Here is a 20,305-nt window from a genome sequence, read left to right as displayed (position 1 = left end):
CCCCGAAAATATTAATGCGAAGAAAGATGCTGTCTTTACACCCCAAATAGAGGTTGAGCAGTTACTGTTTTCCAGCCGGCTGCATGCTGCTTTTGCTTTTCAGTTTTATCCCCTCATTCTCAACTCATGACTATTTCTTGGCTGAACTCCCTGTGCATATCAAGGCCGATGAACAATTTAAGTTTCTTTAAGTTTCTTCTTCACTTCAAAATTTCTTTGTATTTTCACTAATTTTCCTATGGTTAAGTAGAAAGATGTTCCTTTCTTTCCTTATTAATCCAGGTAAGAGGCCATTGTCTCTTACATCCTTTTTCGGTGATCTATTCTCCAATCTCGATTTCCTCCATGGAAATTTGTTTATTTGAAAGATAGGTCTGAAACAAGAGTTTGTTGATGATCTTTCATAACTCTTTCTTTCCTCTCAAGCTGCTGTTCTTCATGCCCAACTCCTGGTAAATGTGGGTCACTTCCCTACCCTCACCATTTCTTCATCACCTTTTAATTCAACCCCTTGTTTCCTACTTTGAGCCCCTACCACTTTAGGGAAACTTCTTTTTTGAGGTTCACACATGATTTTTTAGTAAACAAGTCGGAAGTCACGTCCACTGTGATTTCTTGACTTCATTGGACATTGTCGATGGCCCTCTTTCTTATGTGTCCCCTCCCCTGACTTGTGTGACTCCACATTATCATATTATTAATTATGGAGAATGCACCTGCACTGTTTGATGGCTTATTTACCCCCTTCACTATCTCAGCTCTCTTGGCTCTTCTTTCCTAAACATAACATGGAGGTTTTGCACCCCTCCCAGGACTTGACATATTGTCCTTATCTCTGAGCTGTCACCTCTGTGTTAGGACCTGTATCAAACCAACTACTGCACATTTACACACTTTTACCTACCCTTCAAATTACTTGCAATTATAAGTAAATTCAAAAGTACCCTGCCCTTATATTGGATTAATATTTTTTTTTTCCCTCCAGCAGATTTTAACTAGTGGGTGAATCTTGAAGTCCAATGAGATGAACATTGACTCCTTGGATTCAGCCCCCGATCCTTTCCTAACTTCTTAGGTACCTCTTCATTTTGCTTCTTAGGCTTCAGTCATACCACTAAAACTTAGTTCACCCTACAAACTCTTTTACTTTAGCTTTGTCTCTCACATCTCCCCTTCATTTTTCTCAGCACCTAATCATCAGGTAAAGTTTCGTACAAAACTAATTTTTGTTCTTATCATCATGTTTGCCCTATTCCTTTAACTATCTGTTCGTTTATTAGTCCATTTATTCTGCATTTAGTGTGTTCAACAAATATGAAATGCTAACTCATTGCCCATTAAGGAGATTATAAAAATGAAACAAAACAGACACGGAGTCTTTCACAAAATTTACACACTAATGAGGAAGACAGACATTAAACAAATACCTAGAAAATAATTGAATTACACTAATAAACGCTCCAGAATCTACTCCCCCTCCCTACTCCTTCTGTGGGGAGGTTTTCAATAAACCGGAGTGATAGCGTGAGGGAACTGACACTGTGTTTGTACATAGTATTTCAGCAAGTGAAATTGCACTATGAGAGTATTTTAGGTGCAAAGACGAGCAACAGCAAAGGGAAGAAATGCCCTAGAGTCTTTGTGAAATGCTGAGTAATGCAGTTCGGTGTGGTTGTGTGGGACATGCAGCAGAGGAGTGGAAGCCTAGCATGTGAATGAACAGCAGTGAACACTGTCCAGTATGCTCCTAAGCATTTTGCATACTTTATCTCAGGTTTCCCCACAAAAACCTTACAAGGAAGGGATGTTTCCCCATTTTTCAGAAGAAGAATCGGAGGTTTAGGAAGGTTCATTATTCTAGATCATGGACTTGGCAAGTGGCACAACCAGCATGCAGTCAGAGCTCTCCTACCCCAAGCATGGGCTATTATGGGTAAATTTAGGGCCATGGTGATCCTGTGCAATTGTGAGGAGCATGTGGCTCTTTCCAGGATGCTTTCTTTCACCACCCCTCTTTGGGCTTCTAGGTCTATAAATACTACTTTTATGACATTGAATCTGTGCTCCTTGAAGACAGGAATCATTCACCCTTGTATTTTCTCAGGGTTCCTAGCATTCTGTCTTGCTTTAAGTAGATATTCTATAAACAGTTATTGAATAACTTTGCTGATGTCATCACACTTCTCATAAACATTTACATTAGGACCATTTGATATATGCCTTAACTGAAAACAATTGCCAAAGCATGTGACTGGCGCTGCCTTCATGTTTTATAATTTTCTTAGTGCCCTTCTTTCTCCTTCCTAAGGTTTATATGTACACAACCCACCAAACAACAACAGAAAAAGAAATATACCAGTAATTCTCTGTAGCAACAACGAAAATGAAAAATTAGCAAGCAGCTCGGCTCATTCAGATGTGCAGCCAGCTGTAGGGATATCACTGCTTACGTCAGTTATATCCTATGATTAGGAATATCTTTTGAAAATTTGGGAGAGGTACCAGGATATTAAGTAAGAACAGCTTCTAAAAGAAACTTGCTTCTTGCTGCTGCTGCTGCTTTTTTTTTTTTTTTTTTTTTTTTTTTGATTCAAGTTTGAACACCTGAAACATTAAGAATCATTTAGGAGTAGGGGATGGAAAGATAGATTGGCAGGGTATATAAATGCTTATTTCTGGTAGTGTATAATAAAAAAAGAACCAGTGCATTGGGAAGCAGTGGCAAGTGTGTGCCTGAGAAAGACTGACGAAAAGACGAGAGCCAAGTAACAGAATTGGAAAACAGGCTCTTTGTTTAAGGCTGCAGAAGCAATATACTACTTTGTGCAGAGTACACATGTAAAGTACTCCAGATCAAATACTGGACTTCTCCTAGTGTAAGGTTTTTGCTCTTTGTTGCCGCCACTACTAATTAAGAACACAGTGCAGTTTGTTTTCTCTGGGAGGAGTTCTTTCCTCATATAATTGCCTTAGGATAAGATGGATGCTGTTGGGAAGGCTAAGTGCTTGCCATGGGCAAAAATATACAAAGAGTAAGAAAAAGAGGTTTACCAAAGGATAGATCTGGGCATTTTCTAAAAAAATGGAAGATGATAAAATCCAAGAGAGATACTGCCATAGAAAAATTCAGAGCCAGGCACAAGAGAGGGCACATGCTGGACTCTGTTACTTTGGCTGAGGAATGTGTTCAGTGGTGTGCGTATGTTTTTGTTAGGCTGTGACTAAATTTCTTTCCCATGTGGGAAAAAAAATAGTGCTTGGATTTATTGTGCCTGAGGGGTGGCAGTGAGAAGATGGTCCAGAAGGGAAAAGTAGTGATGTCAGAACATGTTTGAATTTTCAGCTGTTTACCTCACACCTATTGACACCTACATACCTTATTGTTTTGTCATTTGGAAATAAATATACATGTATCTCACACAGTCATGTTGGAAGTAAATGAAATATATATAGTTTGTAGAGACGAAGTCTATCTTTTCCAGGCTGGTCTTGAGCTCCTGTCTTCAAGCAATCCTCCCACAGTGCTGGGATTACAGACATGAGCCACTGCACCCTGTCTAGGAATATTTTTTATAAATATTTTGAGGATCCTAGCCAGATTTTTTTCCCTAAGTGTAAATATTTACTATTGCTATATGTAAAATCAAGCTTATGAAGACATAACATTTTCCTTAAGGGAAAAATATGACTAGACATTATGTTACATGATGTGAAATTAATACCATGTTCAATTTTAAACAATGAAAAGTTTTTCAATAGCCAAAACTTACTCTGGAGGGTACGCCCACATCAAGTGCTTCTATTAAGACTTCAGGTCAGTTGACACTTTTTTTTTTTAATAATGTTAGCAGGTTCCAAACTGGAAAGACAAGGGTGTTGCCAGTGGAGGTTGAGGTGAATTGAAGGGAGGGCGGGATGCCATCACCGCAAGCCAGCATGGAGGTACTGTGGTTAGTGCATTTCAGGGATATGAAATGCAGCCCCAACCCTGCAGACAAGAGTTTCAGAATGCATTTTCTGCTTTTCAGGATGAATCTTCAAGTCATGAATGTAACCAGCGCACAATCCTTCTCTATGGAGTCGGCAAAGAGCGTGATGAAGCAAGGCATCAGCTGAAGAAGATTACCAAAGATATCCTGAAAATTCTAAATAAGAAGAGCACCACAGAGACAGGGGGTAAAGAACCATAATGCATTTGCTCCCATTGTGTTGCCTTTGGCCTTCCCTCTGAGCACAGTCTTTATCAAAGTGGTCTATGTCACTGTCACCAGAGCGTTTCCTCTCCTGAATGACTGTCACATTTAAATGTGAACAAGCACATTTAAATTGTAAAGCCTTGTTTCCATTTATAGTAATACTTGTATTAAAATATTGTATTCCATAGGTAGGTGTAGGTAATTTATTATTATTTTTGGTATACTTCTCAAATTTTCTTTAGTAGTAATAAATGAAGTACTGAAGAATGAGTTGAAAACGCTTAGTCTGGAAGAGATCCATTTCTCTATTTTTTCACCTTAATTTTCCAAGCTTGTGGTTAGCATTTGTTCTGGGGCACTCATATTTACATGTTAATTGAAAATCAGGACAATATATTTGCTCATCTTTTCTTACATGATTCAGAAAAATAATTGCAATAGGTAGTGATAACTATATCACCAAATAATTTCAAATAAAAAAGAAAATTTGATCTTTGCTCTATAATGTCTTCTTCAGTTGGAATACTCTTTCCCCATCCTTTTGACATAGTTTTTACAGTGAAGCTGTGCTTCTATGTTGTATCACCACATTGCATAATTGGAATTCTTTAATTGTCCACTTCACGTTTGCCTAATTATTCTTTTCAAGGCTTGTTCATTTCATTAGGCAATCAGATTATTTTAAATATGATATCATTATGTATCCTGCCACCACCACTGGTGTTTATTTCTCTAATACTTAAATCACAGAAGGAGAAAGAAAGTTTGTGTTTATCCTGTGTAAACAACATTCTTCCTACATATGGTATAAACCACCTCTAGGAGCCCTACTGTGTTCTGTAGTACATAATAACTTTTTTATGGACTCTCTACAGGAGATCTAGTTCTTAGACTTTAGCAGGATAAATTGCTAGAGCTTGCCCACCCTAGATCTTTACTAGAGAAAAATACAGATCTTAATAATGCAGATATGTTCTCTTTCTTTTTGGTCAGTAATGGTGCACATGCAGAAACATGGTACAAGGGGCAGTGTGTTTCAGTCTGCATATGGTGTTCTGGATATCTGATGTCAGAGGTGACAGTCCTCAGAACACAGTGGGGAAGTTATCCTTCCTGTTAGTCACATCAAATTTCCTAACTCCCTTGTGTTGCCGGTTAAGGACTTTGAAATACTTCAGCTCTCTGAGGGGGTACCCAAGAGTAATGGAAGGGAAATGAAACCTTCTTGTTGACTTGTCATTATTGAGTTTGAAAAAAGCAAGTGCTTTGGCTGAGAAAACTGTTTATCTGTTGTTTTGCTGTTTTCTCTTACAGAAAACAGGAAACAGTTGCATTTAGAAGATTGAATTTAGAAGCCCTGAAACTAGGTAGCAAAGAAAATTTAAAACTACTTTTGGAATACTTGGAAAGGAGGGGACAGTATTTCCTTCAGGAGGTTCAGTAATACATATTTTATCTAAATTATTTTTAGAGGGTCTTTTTTCTAGATCTTATGAAACTTTTATTTTTAGAAGGCTGAGGGGAATGAGACGGGGAAGGAAGCAATGTTGTATCCTTTTCTTTTGAGGCAACTAACTTCCTTCACAGCTCTTTAATGCCACACTACACTTTGTCCTGTTTGTACCAGTCCCTCAAATAGGCAATTCCAGCATATGAGCTCACAAAGAGAAAAATGTTGTTCTGTCCTGCGTTTTTTTTTTTTTTGGAGACAGAATCTCACTCTGGTACCCAGGCTGGAGTGCAATCTCAGCTCACTACAACCTCCACCTCCCCAGTTCAAGTGATTCTCCTGCCTCAGCCTCCGGAGTAGTTGGTGATTATAGGTGCGCCACCACGCCCAGCTAATTTTGTATTTTTAGTAGAGATGGGGTTTCTCCATGTTGGTCAGGCTGGTCTTGAACTTCTGACCTCATGGTGATCCGCCCGCCTCAGCTTCCCGGAGTGTTGAGATTACAGGTGTGAGCCACTGTGCCCGGCCACTGTGCCACCTTATGAGAAACAGGTTAAGTATTCCTTATACGAAGTGCTTGGGACCAGAGTGTTTTGGATTTTGGATATTTTCACATTTTTGAATATTTGCATATATAATGAGAAATCTTGGGGATGAGACCCAAGTCTAAACATGAAACTCATTTATGTTTCATATACACTTTATATACATATCCTGAAAATTATTTCTCTCTTGGGGATGCTGAATAAGCTGTGTTGTGTGCCTTCATTTTGACTGTGACCTGTCACATGAGATCAAGTGTGGAATTTTCCAATGTGACATTATGTCTGCACTCAAAAGTTTCAGATTTGGGAGCATTTCAGATTTTGGAGTCTCAGAATAGGAATGCTCAACCTGTATCAGTAAACAGAAATACCACCCGTGGAACCACATCGTTGGGAGGGGATTTTTGTCTTTCTTTCATTTTAGATAAAGATCCTTAACCAGAAAGCTGTTAATTTGGGATGTAGTGAGCTGCTGTCTTGTAAATAATCTTAATTTTAAGAAATTAGCTAACCATACTTCAGATTATTGGAAATATGCCCACTTTTTTCAGCAAAACGAATGCTGGTAAGGAAAACAGAGCTTGTGTTCGCATGTATTTGATTTCTGGGAACACATGAAAATAATATTTTGAGGAACCAGTTCATTAGGAGTGTTGTCAGATTAGCCAGGTCTTGCCTAGGGGAATTTATGATATAAAGTTTAAATAACATTTCCAGTTGAATGATGAAAGTTCATTTTCCATTTGCATTGACCAGTTATTTCTTTTGGTTGTCAAGGCTGTATCTTTTGAAAATATTAGAGAAGTTTACTATGACAACCTTTAAAAGGCTAAAGTTTCAGGACTTAAAGATTTTTAAAAATGAAAATCAAAATAAGCAACAAAAGAGCAATAATATGTTATAAAACAAATTAACAAAGTTGAGGAAAAATATATATTGACTATATTGATAGTCCTGTAAATATCAGTAAAATAAAGTATTTCATTTAGAACCACCACTAATTTCTTAGATTTTGCTTTTAAAGTATAAATTTCCAAGAACCAATTACATTCTTTTAGATAAGGTTTTAAGAAGTTAGCGATATGTAGATAAATTGAATCTGCTAGCACACACAAATAAAAAGGTGCACTTGGGAGTTTTTAGTAGGATCTATTTCATCAAGTCTGTTGTTATAGTTTTATTTGTTTTGTCCCAGGAAGAACTGAATACGTTAATTTCACTTTTTTTTTCCTGAATTCCTCCCCAACCTCCATTAATTTAACTTTTAAGGCATTTTGTGCGCAGAATGTATTAATGTTAGCTCTTCAGCCTTGGATCAAAGATGTTAGTAAATGAAGAATTCAAAACGTGGATATTTTAAACATGCTTATGACATGTGAACAGGTACAGTGAAGGCAAAATTCCCTATATAATTTGTACTTTTGAGAGTAGATATTGAAAAAAGAAGCAGGCTTAATGAATTTGTTAGTTTGTATTCTTTGCATTATATTTGGTGTTACTGGCCAAAAGTGGCACAAGCTTGCAACTTATGTTACCCCTGCACATTTAAATTCTGATGTACTCTGCTATCAAAGTTTGTTTGTTTAGGAAATTAGAAAAGAACCAGCCTTGTGGTATTTTGTTTTATTTTGTTTTTGACTCTAACCACTAGTTGCTCATTGTTGGAAGAGAAGCCTCTGTTATTTTAATGTTATTTTTTAAGACCATTACATTTGCCATTAGCAAAATATTTTTGAGTTCAGTGAAATCTTGTTCATTTCTTGTGTCTTTAATAGAGAAATCTGTAAAGTCACATTTGTTCTCTGAAATTAAACTTTCCTAAATAAGAGGAGACACTGTGAGGAGTAGAACTCTTCTCTTGGGGGCCTTTAGCTACTTTGAATCACAGTGTTAGTAATGACATTATCAATCGTATATGCAACTTTTCCTTTTTGTTTTTTGATATGTCTTTGTATATACAAAATATTAAAAGTATTTAATAACAGGATTGAGTCTATTTTTGGATCTTATTCTTAGAACGGTTAAGAAGATTACCCCTAGAATAAGCAATGTTTATTTTTTTAATTGAAATTTTCTTCAAACCTCTTTATGATAATTTGGTAAATGTAGCATTTCTTCATTAATGTGGAGTGATTTAATTTTTTGCTGCCATTAAAAAAGGAATTATGTAATTTCTTTTTAAAAAAATATATTAAACCATTTCAGAAGAGTAACAAGGTGAGTTACCAAAGAAGATGCCAAGGAAGTATGTGTTTGTGTCAAAGTGAGCCCAGGAGATCCCCCCACCTTCATTGTTGATATCACTGTAATTGAAAATTCATTTAGTGAGAAATGTTCATAAAGGCACTTTTTATGATAGCTAAAATCTGGAAGCTATTCACTAGAATGGATAAGTAAATAGTGGTATAGTCACACTTTCGAATACTGTAAATAAGTGAGAATATTAATTTTTACAACAAATTAAAATTACCTCAGCAGTATGAATCAATTTTAAAAGCATACTGTTGATTGAAAGATACCAGATGTGAAAAGCATATACTATATGATTTCCTTTATGTAAAGTTCCAGAGTAGGGAGTAACAATCTAAGTTGTTAGATAACAGGATTGTGTTCTTCTAGGGAGGGAGACATACCTAGAGAGGACTGAGGGAGTTTCCGAGAGTCCATTCTGTGATTTTGTGATTCGAGTCTTATGTGAGTGTATTTATTTTGTAGAAATTCATAGAATTTGTGCACGTCTCTGTAAGTGTGCTATACTTTTAAAAAAGTATCCATTAAAAATGTCAAGAGCTTCTATTAAAATAATGGATCTGCTTAATGTTTATGTAGGTGGGGATGAAGGACAAAAAGCCAGGAAGAACAAGCAAGAGACATTTCCAACCCTGGAGACTGTGTTCACAAAACTTCAGCTCCTTTCGTATTTTGATCAACATCAAGTGACATCTCAGGTAGCCATTTAAAGCTGTTTTGTTGTGCATTTGCAATATTCTAATTTCCTTAAAATTTTTTTTCATGCAGTATATTTTCTCAGCCTTAATGGTTTTATATATATATTTTATAAACATATTTAGAAATATCTCAGACTGTTGAGCAGTGTCAGGTTGCCTTCCTCAGAAGGATTAATCTTTATTATCTACATTTTTTCTTCCTTATAATAATCAGTGACATATAAAGTAGTAGCTAATGGAATACTTAGGTTATTAGAGTTTGGTCCTGTATTGCGATTGATAAGAAGTCTGTTGATGATTGAAATAAAATACTATGAAATTGAGAAGAAAACACATCTGTTTTGCTTTACAAATCCATTGATATTCTAATGGATGCATCTAAAAAATAACATTTGTAGTTATTCTACCACTAGGATACTTAAGATTTAGGTCTTAATGACAACTTTCCATATTTTTAAAAATTATAGTTATGAAAAAGTTGTCTTATTTGTACATAGTTTTAGTTTCTGTAAAAATATGTTTTGACTTTTGTCAAAGTAGTTATGTATAAATTCAACTGTCTTAAAGAGTAAAAATATTTTATCTTAGTAAAAGATTATTTCCAATATTGATCTTACAATATTTTCACTTCTGTTTGCCCAGATTTCTAACAATGTGCTAGAACAAATCACAAGCTTCGCGTCAGGAACATCCTATCATCTCCCTTTGGCTCACCACATTCAGCTCATCTTTGATCTCATGGAGCCAGCACTGAACATCAATGGACTAATTGACTTCGCAATACAGGTGTCAAAGAGACCATGTTTCTCTTATTTTTAGGAACGCAAATCCACCAGGCATTGTACAATTTAAAGTGAGCCAATTAGCTGGGCACAGTGACTTGTGCTTATAATTCCAGCACTATGGGAGGCCGAGGTAGGAGGATTGCTTGAATTGAGTTTTTACCCCTGGGCAGCATAGTGAGTCACCATCTCCACAAAAAATTTAAAACTTAGCTGGATGCATGCCTGTAGTCCCAGTTACTTGGAAGGCTAAGGCAGGAGGCTCACTTAAGCCCAGGAGGTCAAAGATGCAATGAGCCATGATCACACAACTGCGCTGAAGCCTGTGGGACAGAGCAAGGCCCTGTCTCAAAAAAAAATTAAAAAAAAAAAAATAAAAAAAAATAAAGAACCAATTGCTGTGCATTAACATTATTTTAGGGACGTAGTACATTTCTGAATAATTTAGACATTGTGAATTAACAGTCTTAAACTAACATTTTATTTATAATTGTGTTCATGGTTTTCAATTCAATAATTATCATGGGTGCCAAAATATATACCATTTAAAAACATGACAGTTTTTAATGTTTCTAATGTTTCTTCTGTTTCTTTTGTTATTTTGCTTAATGAAAGATGAAAGTTTATTTGCTGTTTATAATAGAACATGTTTTAGGTTAAGAGCCAAAACAAACAAACCTTATAATTTGATTTGCTACACTGTGTTATTTCTTATAAACATTTGAGTTCATTATTTGTCTTCTGTTATTAGTAAACAGAAATAAGACTTGGTTTCCTTTGTTGACTATATAGGAGATACTAAGGAGATACAAACTTTGTTAACAAAAAGAAAATAAACCCAAATAACTTTCATTTTATTAAAAAGAAGGAGAAAGGGGAGAAAAGTGAGGGGTGAGATTTTCTAAAATTACACAGCCCAGAACCTTGTGCTGCCATAAAGTTTCAGTACCTTATTTCGGCACTGGGTACTTCCTGATTGTATACATCCTGATGTCTAGACAGAAGAACAACTCTATAAATTGGAAAAGGATTAAAAATTTAAGAGAAAGTTAAATTCAGGGAATGTATTTGTAGTGGAATGACTCAGTATTTATGGTTTGTAAAAATAAATGTTTTTTCTGTTTGTTTTGGCACCTGCATTTTTATTCAGTCTTTTCTCCTGTTGTAGTTACTAAATGAACTGAGTGTTGTGGAAGCTGAACTGCTGCTAAAATCCTCAAGCCTGGCAGGAAGTTATACAACAGGACTGTGTGTCTGCATCGTGGCTGTTCTGAGGCGCTATCACAGTTGTCTGATCCTGAATCCTGATCAGACAGCCCAGGTGTTTGAAGGGTTGGTATATAGCATGTCGTTGTTTTTCCAATCTTGTAATGCCTAATTGGTGGTGGAATATTATAGTGGTTTTGAAAGAAAAATAATACTGATACATGTTTTAATTAAAAAAGTTAAAGAACACCCTTGCCAGAAAATATTGATCAGAAAAAGAGATCTAAGCATGTAAAGTACGTTCTTTCTAATAACGCGTGATTCCTTCCTCCCTTGCTCTTTACCTTTCTTCCCTCTCCCTGGTTTCTGAGAGTACAAAGCCAGTCATTTACAGTACTTTATGGTTAATATTACTCAGCATCCTGGCATATTATGAATAGTGAATAGTGTAACTTCTTTATTCATGTAATTTCAGTTTATATTTGCAGACTGCAACACCAAATAAGCTTTGCATACATTATCATCTTAGAAATTTGGTTCTTCAATTTTATTTCTTTGATTAAAGATATGTTTTGATAAGAATTAACCTAGAACAGATGACTTCATTCTTGGTTGTAGGCTGGGACTTACTCTGCTAGTGAAGTTGGGCTACAGAATTAGGTAATATCGCCCCCATTAAAGACTGAGGCTAAGGGCACCAAATTTAGTGTAATGAGCTCTCAAAACCTACATATCCTGCTTTTTATCCACTCTCCACTCCTTTCTCCAGGGCTTTTTATTTAAACACAAAAAGACAACTTGTTATTTCTTTCTCTTCAGTTTTTCCTTGTGAGCTCAAAAGAATCCTGGGGTTCTTTGGTTTCATAGTACCATTTTTTTTCTTTTTATCTAGCACATGTAATTAATTTATATGCTATTCTAGAATGATGTCAGTTTAACAGTAGCTCTTCTGGGGAAGAGGAAATGCTACCTTTTATTTGTATTAATTACATGTTATGAAATGAAATCTGAAACATCCTAGAAACTTTAGAATGTAAGAACATTTACATATTAGAATTAAGGAAATAGAGAATTATTTAGTAACTGCTCTATAAAGTTTGAATTTAATATCATTTTACAGGCCAAGAAATTGAGTTGCAGACCTGTTAAGTGTTTGGTGAAGTGATGTACCCTACATCATATAGCTAATTAATATCACAGATTTTAATAAAAATCTTTCAAACTGGAAGCTTATTCATGCTGTTTAATCTGTGTTCTACTTTTAAAATAGTGTATTGAAACCCATTAGTTGGTCATGAAATGAACTTAATGGGTTGTGACAATTTTTTGTTTGTTTTTTGTTTTTGTATTGATATTTTGAATTGATTTCCGTATCATTTAGTTTGACATTTAAAATTTTTATCCTGTTAAATATTTATAAAATTGTATTTGACATTAACTTTATTATATTTTTACTTTATATTAGTAAGAAAATGTTTTTTATTCCTAAAACTATTATTTCACTTTTGTGCTTATGCGAATGCATATACTGGGTCACGATGTGAAATGTTTTTCTTATTGCTGGCAAATCAAAGAAGTTGAGGAAACTCTGACTACTATACGATAGATACATAACAGACTCCCAATAAGTATTTATTTACTTTAGTCACAAAATAATTCTTTGCTTTATAGATTGTATCAGGATTTTTTTAACTTTTATTTTAGAATAAGAGGGTACCTGTATAGATTCATTATAAAGGTATATTGCAGGGTGCTGAGGTTTGGGGTATGATTCAGACCGCCAGGAAGTAAGTGTAGTACTCAGTAGGTAGTTTTGCAGACCTTTCCCTCTGGTCTGTCTCCCCACTTCAGTGATCCCCAGTGTCTGTTGTTCCCATCCTTATGTCCACATGTGCCTCATGTTTAGCTCCCACTTACAGTGAGAATATGTGATATTTGGCTTTCTGTTTCTGCATTAGTTTGTTTATGATAATGGCCTGCAGCTGCATCTATATTGCTGCAAAGGGCATGATTTTGTTCTACAGTATTTTATGGGTGCTTAGTTTTTTCTTTGTTTATATAGTTAACGAGTTGAATCATTACTTTTCTTCTTAATTGTGTGACACTTTTTTTCTAATTGGCAGCTTTTACCTGCTGCCAGGTAGTCCCATCCATTGATGTCAGTTCACAGAGTTTGGGATACTACATTGCCGTTTCTTCGAGAAATGTCCTTGGTTCCACTCATGGTATCTGTGATTTTATTGTCCTTCTTGGCCTAGACATCCTGTGCCCTCTCCACTTTGCCCTTTCCCCTGAATAGTGGAGAGGGGTTTGATCTGGGAGTCTGGAAACCTAAACTGTCTTCTTGGTTCTGCTAGAACTAGCTCTTTGTCTTTGAGCAAGTCACCCCACCTTTCTGCCTCTCACAGCCTTCCTTATGCAATAAGGATGGTGAATCAGATCATTTCTAAAGCTTTTTTCAGCTTTAATAATCTGTCATCTGTGACTCTATTAGTGTAGTATAATGGCTCAGCCCTGTAACAAAATACAAGGCTGTGGTGGAATTAGATGCACAGATAGGTGAAAGGACCATGAGTGTTTACATCTGCGGTGTATGGACTTCTGTGTTGTATGAACTGTGGGCAAAGAGGCCTATAACCACAGGAGGTACAGAGAATATCACAAAAGAGAAGGGGCTTTTGTGATATTCTGTGGACCTCCTGTGGTTATAGGCCTCTTTGTCCACAGTTCATACAACATTCTTTGTAACTCCTGTAGTTACAGGCCTCTTTTAGATAAGATAAACTAAAAAGTAAATGTCTTCCTAGTTTGTATACGTAAGGGGAATGTGACTCCAAACCATGAACTGCTTGTGCACTTGAAAATAGGTTTCCCAGATTAATTGCTTTGAAGAATTGCTCCTTTACAAAGGAGAAAACTTGGGAATCTTTGCACACTGACTGAAATTGTAAATCTTTTTACTGAGGAGGCGAGGGGTTTCTTTACAACACCTTTCCTTTTGTGTCTCAGTCACAGCAACTTAATTGGTGGATTCCTTCATACATACCCTCTTTATGGAGGAATTTCTTTCATTGCTTTTGTTTTTTGTCATCAGTGACATTTCTGAAGTTTTTTAAATATCTACTATTTTAGTGTCATGTTATAAAACTTACATTGTACTCAGTTATTTACTCTTTGTTCTAGTTATTAGTTTCAGCAATCTGATATCTTTTTTCTTACCAAAGCATACATATTTTCACTCTAAAAGAGTCAAATGATAACCTATAGAGTAGCAAATATGTGTCTCATTTCTTTGTTTATTTTTCTCCTCAGGTTGTGTGGTGTGGTCAAGCATGTCGTAAACCCCTCAGAATGTTCTTCCCCTGAAAGATGCATCTTAGCCTACCTCTATGATCTCTATGTGTCATGTAGCCACCTCAGAAGTAAATTTGGAGACCTCTTCAGGTGGGTTGAAGGCACTCAAAAGGACAAATAGGATCATGCCTATGTTTCTTAGTGACCCTGGCAATATTGTCATCCTTTTGAATAATGAAAGCTAACTGCAATTATGTATCTATTAGGCAATAATTTTGTCAAGGTTTGTTTAAACTGAATATTAAAATACACAGGGGCAATACAAGGTGGACTATTATACAATATAGGTGTGTGATCATAGGTTTTTTTCCCCAGTATTGAAATAATGTTAGGTCATAAACTAACTTTGGTTTTTCTTCAATAAATAAAGTATTTCTTAAGATTTTACGTTCTATTTCTTAAGACTTTACAACATATAGAATATGTTGTACAGACAGTGCATTTTGGATAAGTCATACTGAAGTAATGATTATTTGATGTATCTTTCCGTTTTAAATTTAAAATTTAATTTGAATCATAAATCAGATAGAGGCAGCTTTTTATATTTTGCTTTGTTTGTACCCCTCTTGGTTTTGAGATCCACATTTTCTGAGCTGACTTTTTGCATTACTTGGGTTAATTTGCATATCATTTGGACATCACAGTGTTTCATTTTTTATTTCCTAGTGACTCGTGGAAGATTCTGTAGCCCCATTTACTTTTCTAGAACTTTTCCAGACTCTTTTTTCTTCTTTTTTCACAAAAACAATTTTCTGTTTAGCAGATAACTTTTTCATGTGTTAATATTAAAAAATGACCAGTACCCTCACTGAATAACATTAAATCAATGTGCATTAAAAGTAGTAAACCTGCTCTCTGTTACAGATTGTATTTGATTCAGGTTCAACTTGATAAATGCTATCTAATGTTTTCTGGTATGAAAAAAATAGCTGAATTAATCATAAAAATATACTGTAAATTCTGCAGTTAACCTGCTTGCTATCTTAGACTTAAAATTCATGACCTGATAATGATAGCAGTATTTGATTCCTATCAGTATATCTTATTGCTTAAAGGATATTTTAGTGTTTAATGAGTCCAGAAAATTGTATTTCTATAAATATTTTTATTTTTTCAATACTCTTATCCAGAATTCATATTGAATTATTTTTTTCTGTAGCTATAACCTCTGATTACAAATTACTATAAGTGTAAGAGAAAATATTCTGTGCTTTGCTCTTGAAATCACCTCACTCAGAACATTCTTTCAAAGCTACTTTCATGCTGACTTCTTCACTCCGTTTGTCTTTCTGCTTCCATGGCCAATCCTATTTTAAATAGCACCCCCAACTTCCTGTCATTTGTTGTATCTTAGCACTTGCTGCCCCCACAGGCAGCACTAGTGCTGGAAAGTAAATGCTTATTTAATGTTATGTTGAGGACAGTTATTAACTATATATAGGTAGGAGGAGAGTGGTAGTAATAGCTGACAAAACAGATTTGGAATCCAGAAGGAAGTGGGGAAAGAATGATCAATTACCATTTTCTTTTCTTTCTCATACCTTGTATCCAGTTTGTTTGTAAATTCTGTGAGCTCTGCCTTTCAAGTATCTCTAGAACCTGCCCTCTCTTTACCCTCTCTTTACTGCCACGGACCCCTCTTGCTTTGACCATTGCAGAGTTCTTTTAACTGGTTTCCTTGCCTGTACCCTTGACACTCAAACACATTCTCAACATATCCACTAAAGTGATCCTTTTAATACATGAATGACTCACAGGCTTTTAGTGACTTTTCATCCACTCAGAATAAAATTCACCATCCCTACCTGGCCTTCCGGATCTGCAGGGTCCCATATTCTATTCTACCCCTTTCCCTCTGTTTATTCTGGCCACACAGACCTCCTTACTGATCACTCTTAAGAACGACCCATGGTAGGGCTTTTGCACTTTCTCTTGCGTTGTTTGTGATACTTGTCCTCAGTTACGTGAGCGCCTCACACTCTGCTCCTGACTGCCTTCCTTAGCACACCATTTTAAATAGCACCCCCATCTCATCATTCTGAGCCTCAGCACTACTTTCTACCCCCCAATATATTCTATATTTATTTATGGTCTGTCTCCTCCTTGGTATGTATGCTTCGTGAGAGCAGGAGCTTTTTCTGTTTTTTTCGGTGCTATATCCCAGTGCCTTGAAGAGTATGTGGCTCTTAGTAGGCACTGGGGAAAAAAAGCTGTTGAATGATAGTTATATCTAAACAATCCATATTTTTAATGGTATTGATAAAGTGTGGAAATGTGTTATGAAATGGGGTAGGCTTCAGAATAATCCTTTGTGAAATATTTGAGTGGATCTTAGGAAATACCTTTCTACAGAAATTATATCACAATTAAAAATCCTTACGTTCTTCTCTTACTTTACATAGAGCTTTTTGTGTCAGCTTACATTTTTTCAAAGAGCTTTCTCTTACATGATTTAATTCTTACAACAGACCTTTTTAATAGTGAACTTCCTCAGACAGCCCCAGTAGCTCATTTGACCCTTACTACTCCTGCAGTGTGGTTCAAATAGGTTAAATGAGGTAATTCAGGTAACATGCGCTGGGTGTGGGATGTGTTGAGATTTAGGGTACTGGCACACAGTGAATAGAGAAGTTACTTAGGGGCCTACGGAGCGGCCCATCATGGTGATTGACACTATCTAAAGTTTTCTCTATTAAAAAAAAAATGATATTTTCAAAAAACCAGCTCCTGGATTTATTGATTTTTGAAGGGTTTTTTGTGTCTCTATCTCCTTCAGTTCTGCTCTGATCTTAGTTATTTCTTGTCTTCTGCTAGGTTTTGAGTTTTTTTGATCTTGCTCCTCTAGCTCTTATAATTTTGACGATAGGATGTCAATTTTAGATCTCTCGTGTCCTTTGTAGGGACATGTTTGAACCTGGAAACCATCATTCTCAGCAAACTGACACAAGAACAGAAAATCAAACACCGCATGTTCTCACTCATAGGCGGGTGTTGAACAATGAGAACACATGGACACAGGGAGGGGAACATCACACACTGGGGGGTCAGTTGGGGGGAGATAGGGGAGGGACAGCAGCGGGTGGGGAGTTGGGGAGAGATAGCATGGGGAGAAATGCCAGATATAGGTGAAGGGGAGGAAGGCAGCAAATCACGCTGCCATGTGTGTACCTATGCAACAATCTTGCATGTTCTTCACATGTACCCTAAAACCTAAAATGCAATTAAAAAAAAAAAAAAATACAGCTTTCTTGGGATATCTTGAAGTCAGAGATTTTTTTGTAGTTTAAGAAAACCGGGCAAACAAAAGCCAGATACACAGAGATTTCTAGCAGTGTACTGATAAACAACTTTAGTAATTTTACTAAAGCACTATTCATAAAGTTGTGTGAGAGAAATATTTTTTCTGAAACACCATTCACACAGTTGTATGAGAGGCATATTTGGGGAGATATAACACTCGTCACCTTTACCACTGATCGAGCTACTGCCAAGTGCTATGCTGGATTATTTCCATCAACAGCTTTAACTTTGAAATCAGCCTCAAGAAACTGAAAAATGTCATGACTCTGAACTGCGAACTTGTGTCCTTCAGTGACAGCCAACATATTTTTTTAAATATAAGTTGTCTGCACAGAATGAGAATATAGAAGATTGTAATTGCTGCCATTTAGTAGATGACTTTAGCCCTCTCTGTTAGCCTAGCGCTTCCCAAGCATTATTTGGCACTTGATTTATGTGGGAGATCTTTTTATACATACAGACTGTACAGTGGAGGCCCAGGATCCTATATTTTTAACAAACACCTCAAAAGTGATTCTGAAGGAGTAGAGCTGATGCTACATTTTGGTAAACAATGATTTGAATAATCTCTGTTTTCTTAAAGCTGTTGACAGTGACAGTGGTTTAGGATAGAGAGTCTTTATGACTTTTCGTTTTTGAGCGATTCATTCCTGGCTACTGTTTATGCAGGTATATAAGAATATGGGTTTAAGAAAAAAAGCCGTATGTCACCTCAAACCATGAATACATTTGCTGCCAAATGTATTAATCTATAATTTCTGCTGCATAAAATAGCTCTTGAATAGAGAAGGCGAATGTTGTTTATAGATTTGCTGTTTACAGAAAGTAAGCACAAACAGCTAAGTTTATGTGGAATCTGAGAATTTACATCAGATCATTCTCTCAGTCTCATTCACAGAGCAGGTTTGGAGGAGATAGAGTCTAATTCCTTTTATACTTCCAATAGTCTATATCTGATTCAGATGTAATTCACTGAAACATGAGCTGTTTTCATATGATAGACCAGTCTCTTAAAAAAAATCTCTTAATGCCTCTGAGAAATACAACATGATAAGTTTTTAGGAATGACATAGTGGTTTTTTCACTTCTATAGAATTTGTGTATTATCCATATCCCCTTACTAGCACATAAGTTCCTTGAAAGCAGGGAGTGTGCCTCTCTTTTTCACAGCTGTGCCACAGTGTCCCAAATAGTCTTGGCATGTGAACTTCTAGTGCGTACACTATACTAGAGGAATAGTTTTGTAGGATTTGTAATTAGGAGTAATACAAAATTTCCCTTATGTGTAATAGAATCCTTTTTTGTTTTTAAGTAATAACATTTTTCAACAATTGTTAAGACACAGTTGTTGGAAGCCATAGTAATTTCTTTGATTTTATAAACATGTAAAATGTAGACAATATTTAGGAGATAATTAAGATTTGTAACCAAATACCTCATTTCTGTTTTGTTCTCCTACTCATTTAGAAAATATTTATTGAGCAATTTCTGCATTCCTGGTACTCTGATTAGCACCAATTAGTAAGAAGTTCAAATTAAGGACTCATAATGTGAATCTTCTCTAGAAATGCTTTACATTTGCTGCCATTTAATATGTCCTTAAGTGGAATAGTTTTCTAGTTATTCTAGTTTTATTTTTCTGTTTTAACTTTTTTTCTTATAACCTCAGTAGTGCCTGTTCAAAAGTAAAGCAAACCATATATAATAATGTGATGCCTGCAAATTCAAACTTGCGATGGGATCCGGACTTCATGATGGATTTTATTGAGAATCCCTCAGCCCGCAGCATCAACTACTCAATGCTGGGCAAGATCCTCAGTGACAATGCGGCCAATCGCTACAGCTTTGTCTGCAATACACTCATGAATGTATGTATGGGCCATCAGGACGCTGGCAGGTGAGATGGTTTACCCTGGAATTCATGTTTAACCAAAGAGCTATGGCCTTGGTACTTCTTTGAAATTGATGTCGTTTGCAATTGTCTGGACTCACATTTGGCTATCATTGCTTTTTCTGAATCTTCTTTTATTCTGGAATTTACCTTTGCACTATCTTATAATTTCCTTAACCTGAGAGACAGTGCTTTCTGACTGATTGCTCTGGCATAAGATGTTTTCAATATGGCCAAAAATTACATGATTTATTTTCAAAAACATATAATAAAAATCCAAATTAAAATACCTATATTTAGAAAAAAACTGTATCTGGACCCACCTAAATTACATAAATTTAGTCTATAAATTTTTTGATGTCCTTAAAAATGTAAATCGTAGCTCAGATTTATTCATGAAATTATCTGATTCAGTATGTACTGATTATTGTTTGTTGCTTAACAGAATTAATTGTGAAAACATTTGAAGCCATTTACTTTTATCTTCTCGAGGTTCTAAGTTATTTGACAAATGAGTATTTATTTTATCTGCAAATCTAAGAAAACGAATGACTTGTTTGATGATAGTGAAATTTATGTTAAGTATATCATGTGAGTATTTCTCTTTTGTACAAGATTATTTTCTATGTTTTC

The 20,305-nt window shown here is 35.7% G+C and overlaps 2 protein-coding genes across 9 annotated transcripts in view; one reads left to right on the top strand and one right to left on the bottom strand.

Annotated features, from left to right (window-relative positions):
- Positions 1 to 20,305, top strand: part of MED12L (mediator complex subunit 12L) — a 363,897-nt gene that overhangs the window by 272,105 nt on the left and 71,487 nt on the right. For 6 of the 7 annotated variants that reach the window (XM_032263096.1, XM_032263069.1, XM_032263086.1 and 3 more), the window contains 6 exons: positions 4,029 to 4,176; positions 9,021 to 9,139; positions 9,782 to 9,925; positions 11,090 to 11,253; positions 14,440 to 14,571; positions 19,451 to 19,678. In XM_032263096.1, coding sequence (XP_032118987.1) covers positions 4,029 to 4,176; positions 9,021 to 9,139; positions 9,782 to 9,925; positions 11,090 to 11,253; positions 14,440 to 14,571; positions 19,451 to 19,678 — 935 coding nt within the window. The remainder of the gene's footprint in view (positions 1 to 4,028; positions 4,177 to 9,020; positions 9,140 to 9,781; positions 9,926 to 11,089; positions 11,254 to 14,439; positions 14,572 to 19,450; positions 19,679 to 20,305) is intronic. The other variant, XM_032263074.1, reaches the window with a different exon arrangement.
- The window catches only part of P2RY12 (purinergic receptor P2Y12), a 47,032-nt gene that overhangs the window by 8,128 nt on the left and 18,599 nt on the right, over positions 1 to 20,305 (bottom strand). Inside the window, exon 1 of one of the 2 annotated variants that reach the window (XM_032263168.1) lies at positions 3,771 to 3,948. The exons of the other annotated variant lie outside the window; for it this stretch is intronic. The gene's annotated coding sequence lies outside the window, so the exon portion shown is untranslated. Of the gene's footprint in view, positions 1 to 3,770; positions 3,949 to 20,305 lie in introns of those variants that run through there. 2 annotated transcript variants of the gene reach the window in all.

Source organism: Sapajus apella, unplaced genomic scaffold, assembly GCF_009761245.1.
Source record: "Sapajus apella isolate SASKATOON/1434 unplaced genomic scaffold, GSC_monkey_1.0 scaffold4, whole genome shotgun sequence".
NCBI classification, from domain to species: domain Eukaryota; kingdom Metazoa; phylum Chordata; class Mammalia; order Primates; family Cebidae; genus Sapajus; species Sapajus apella.
This window is presented reverse-complemented; position numbering and strand designations above follow the sequence as displayed.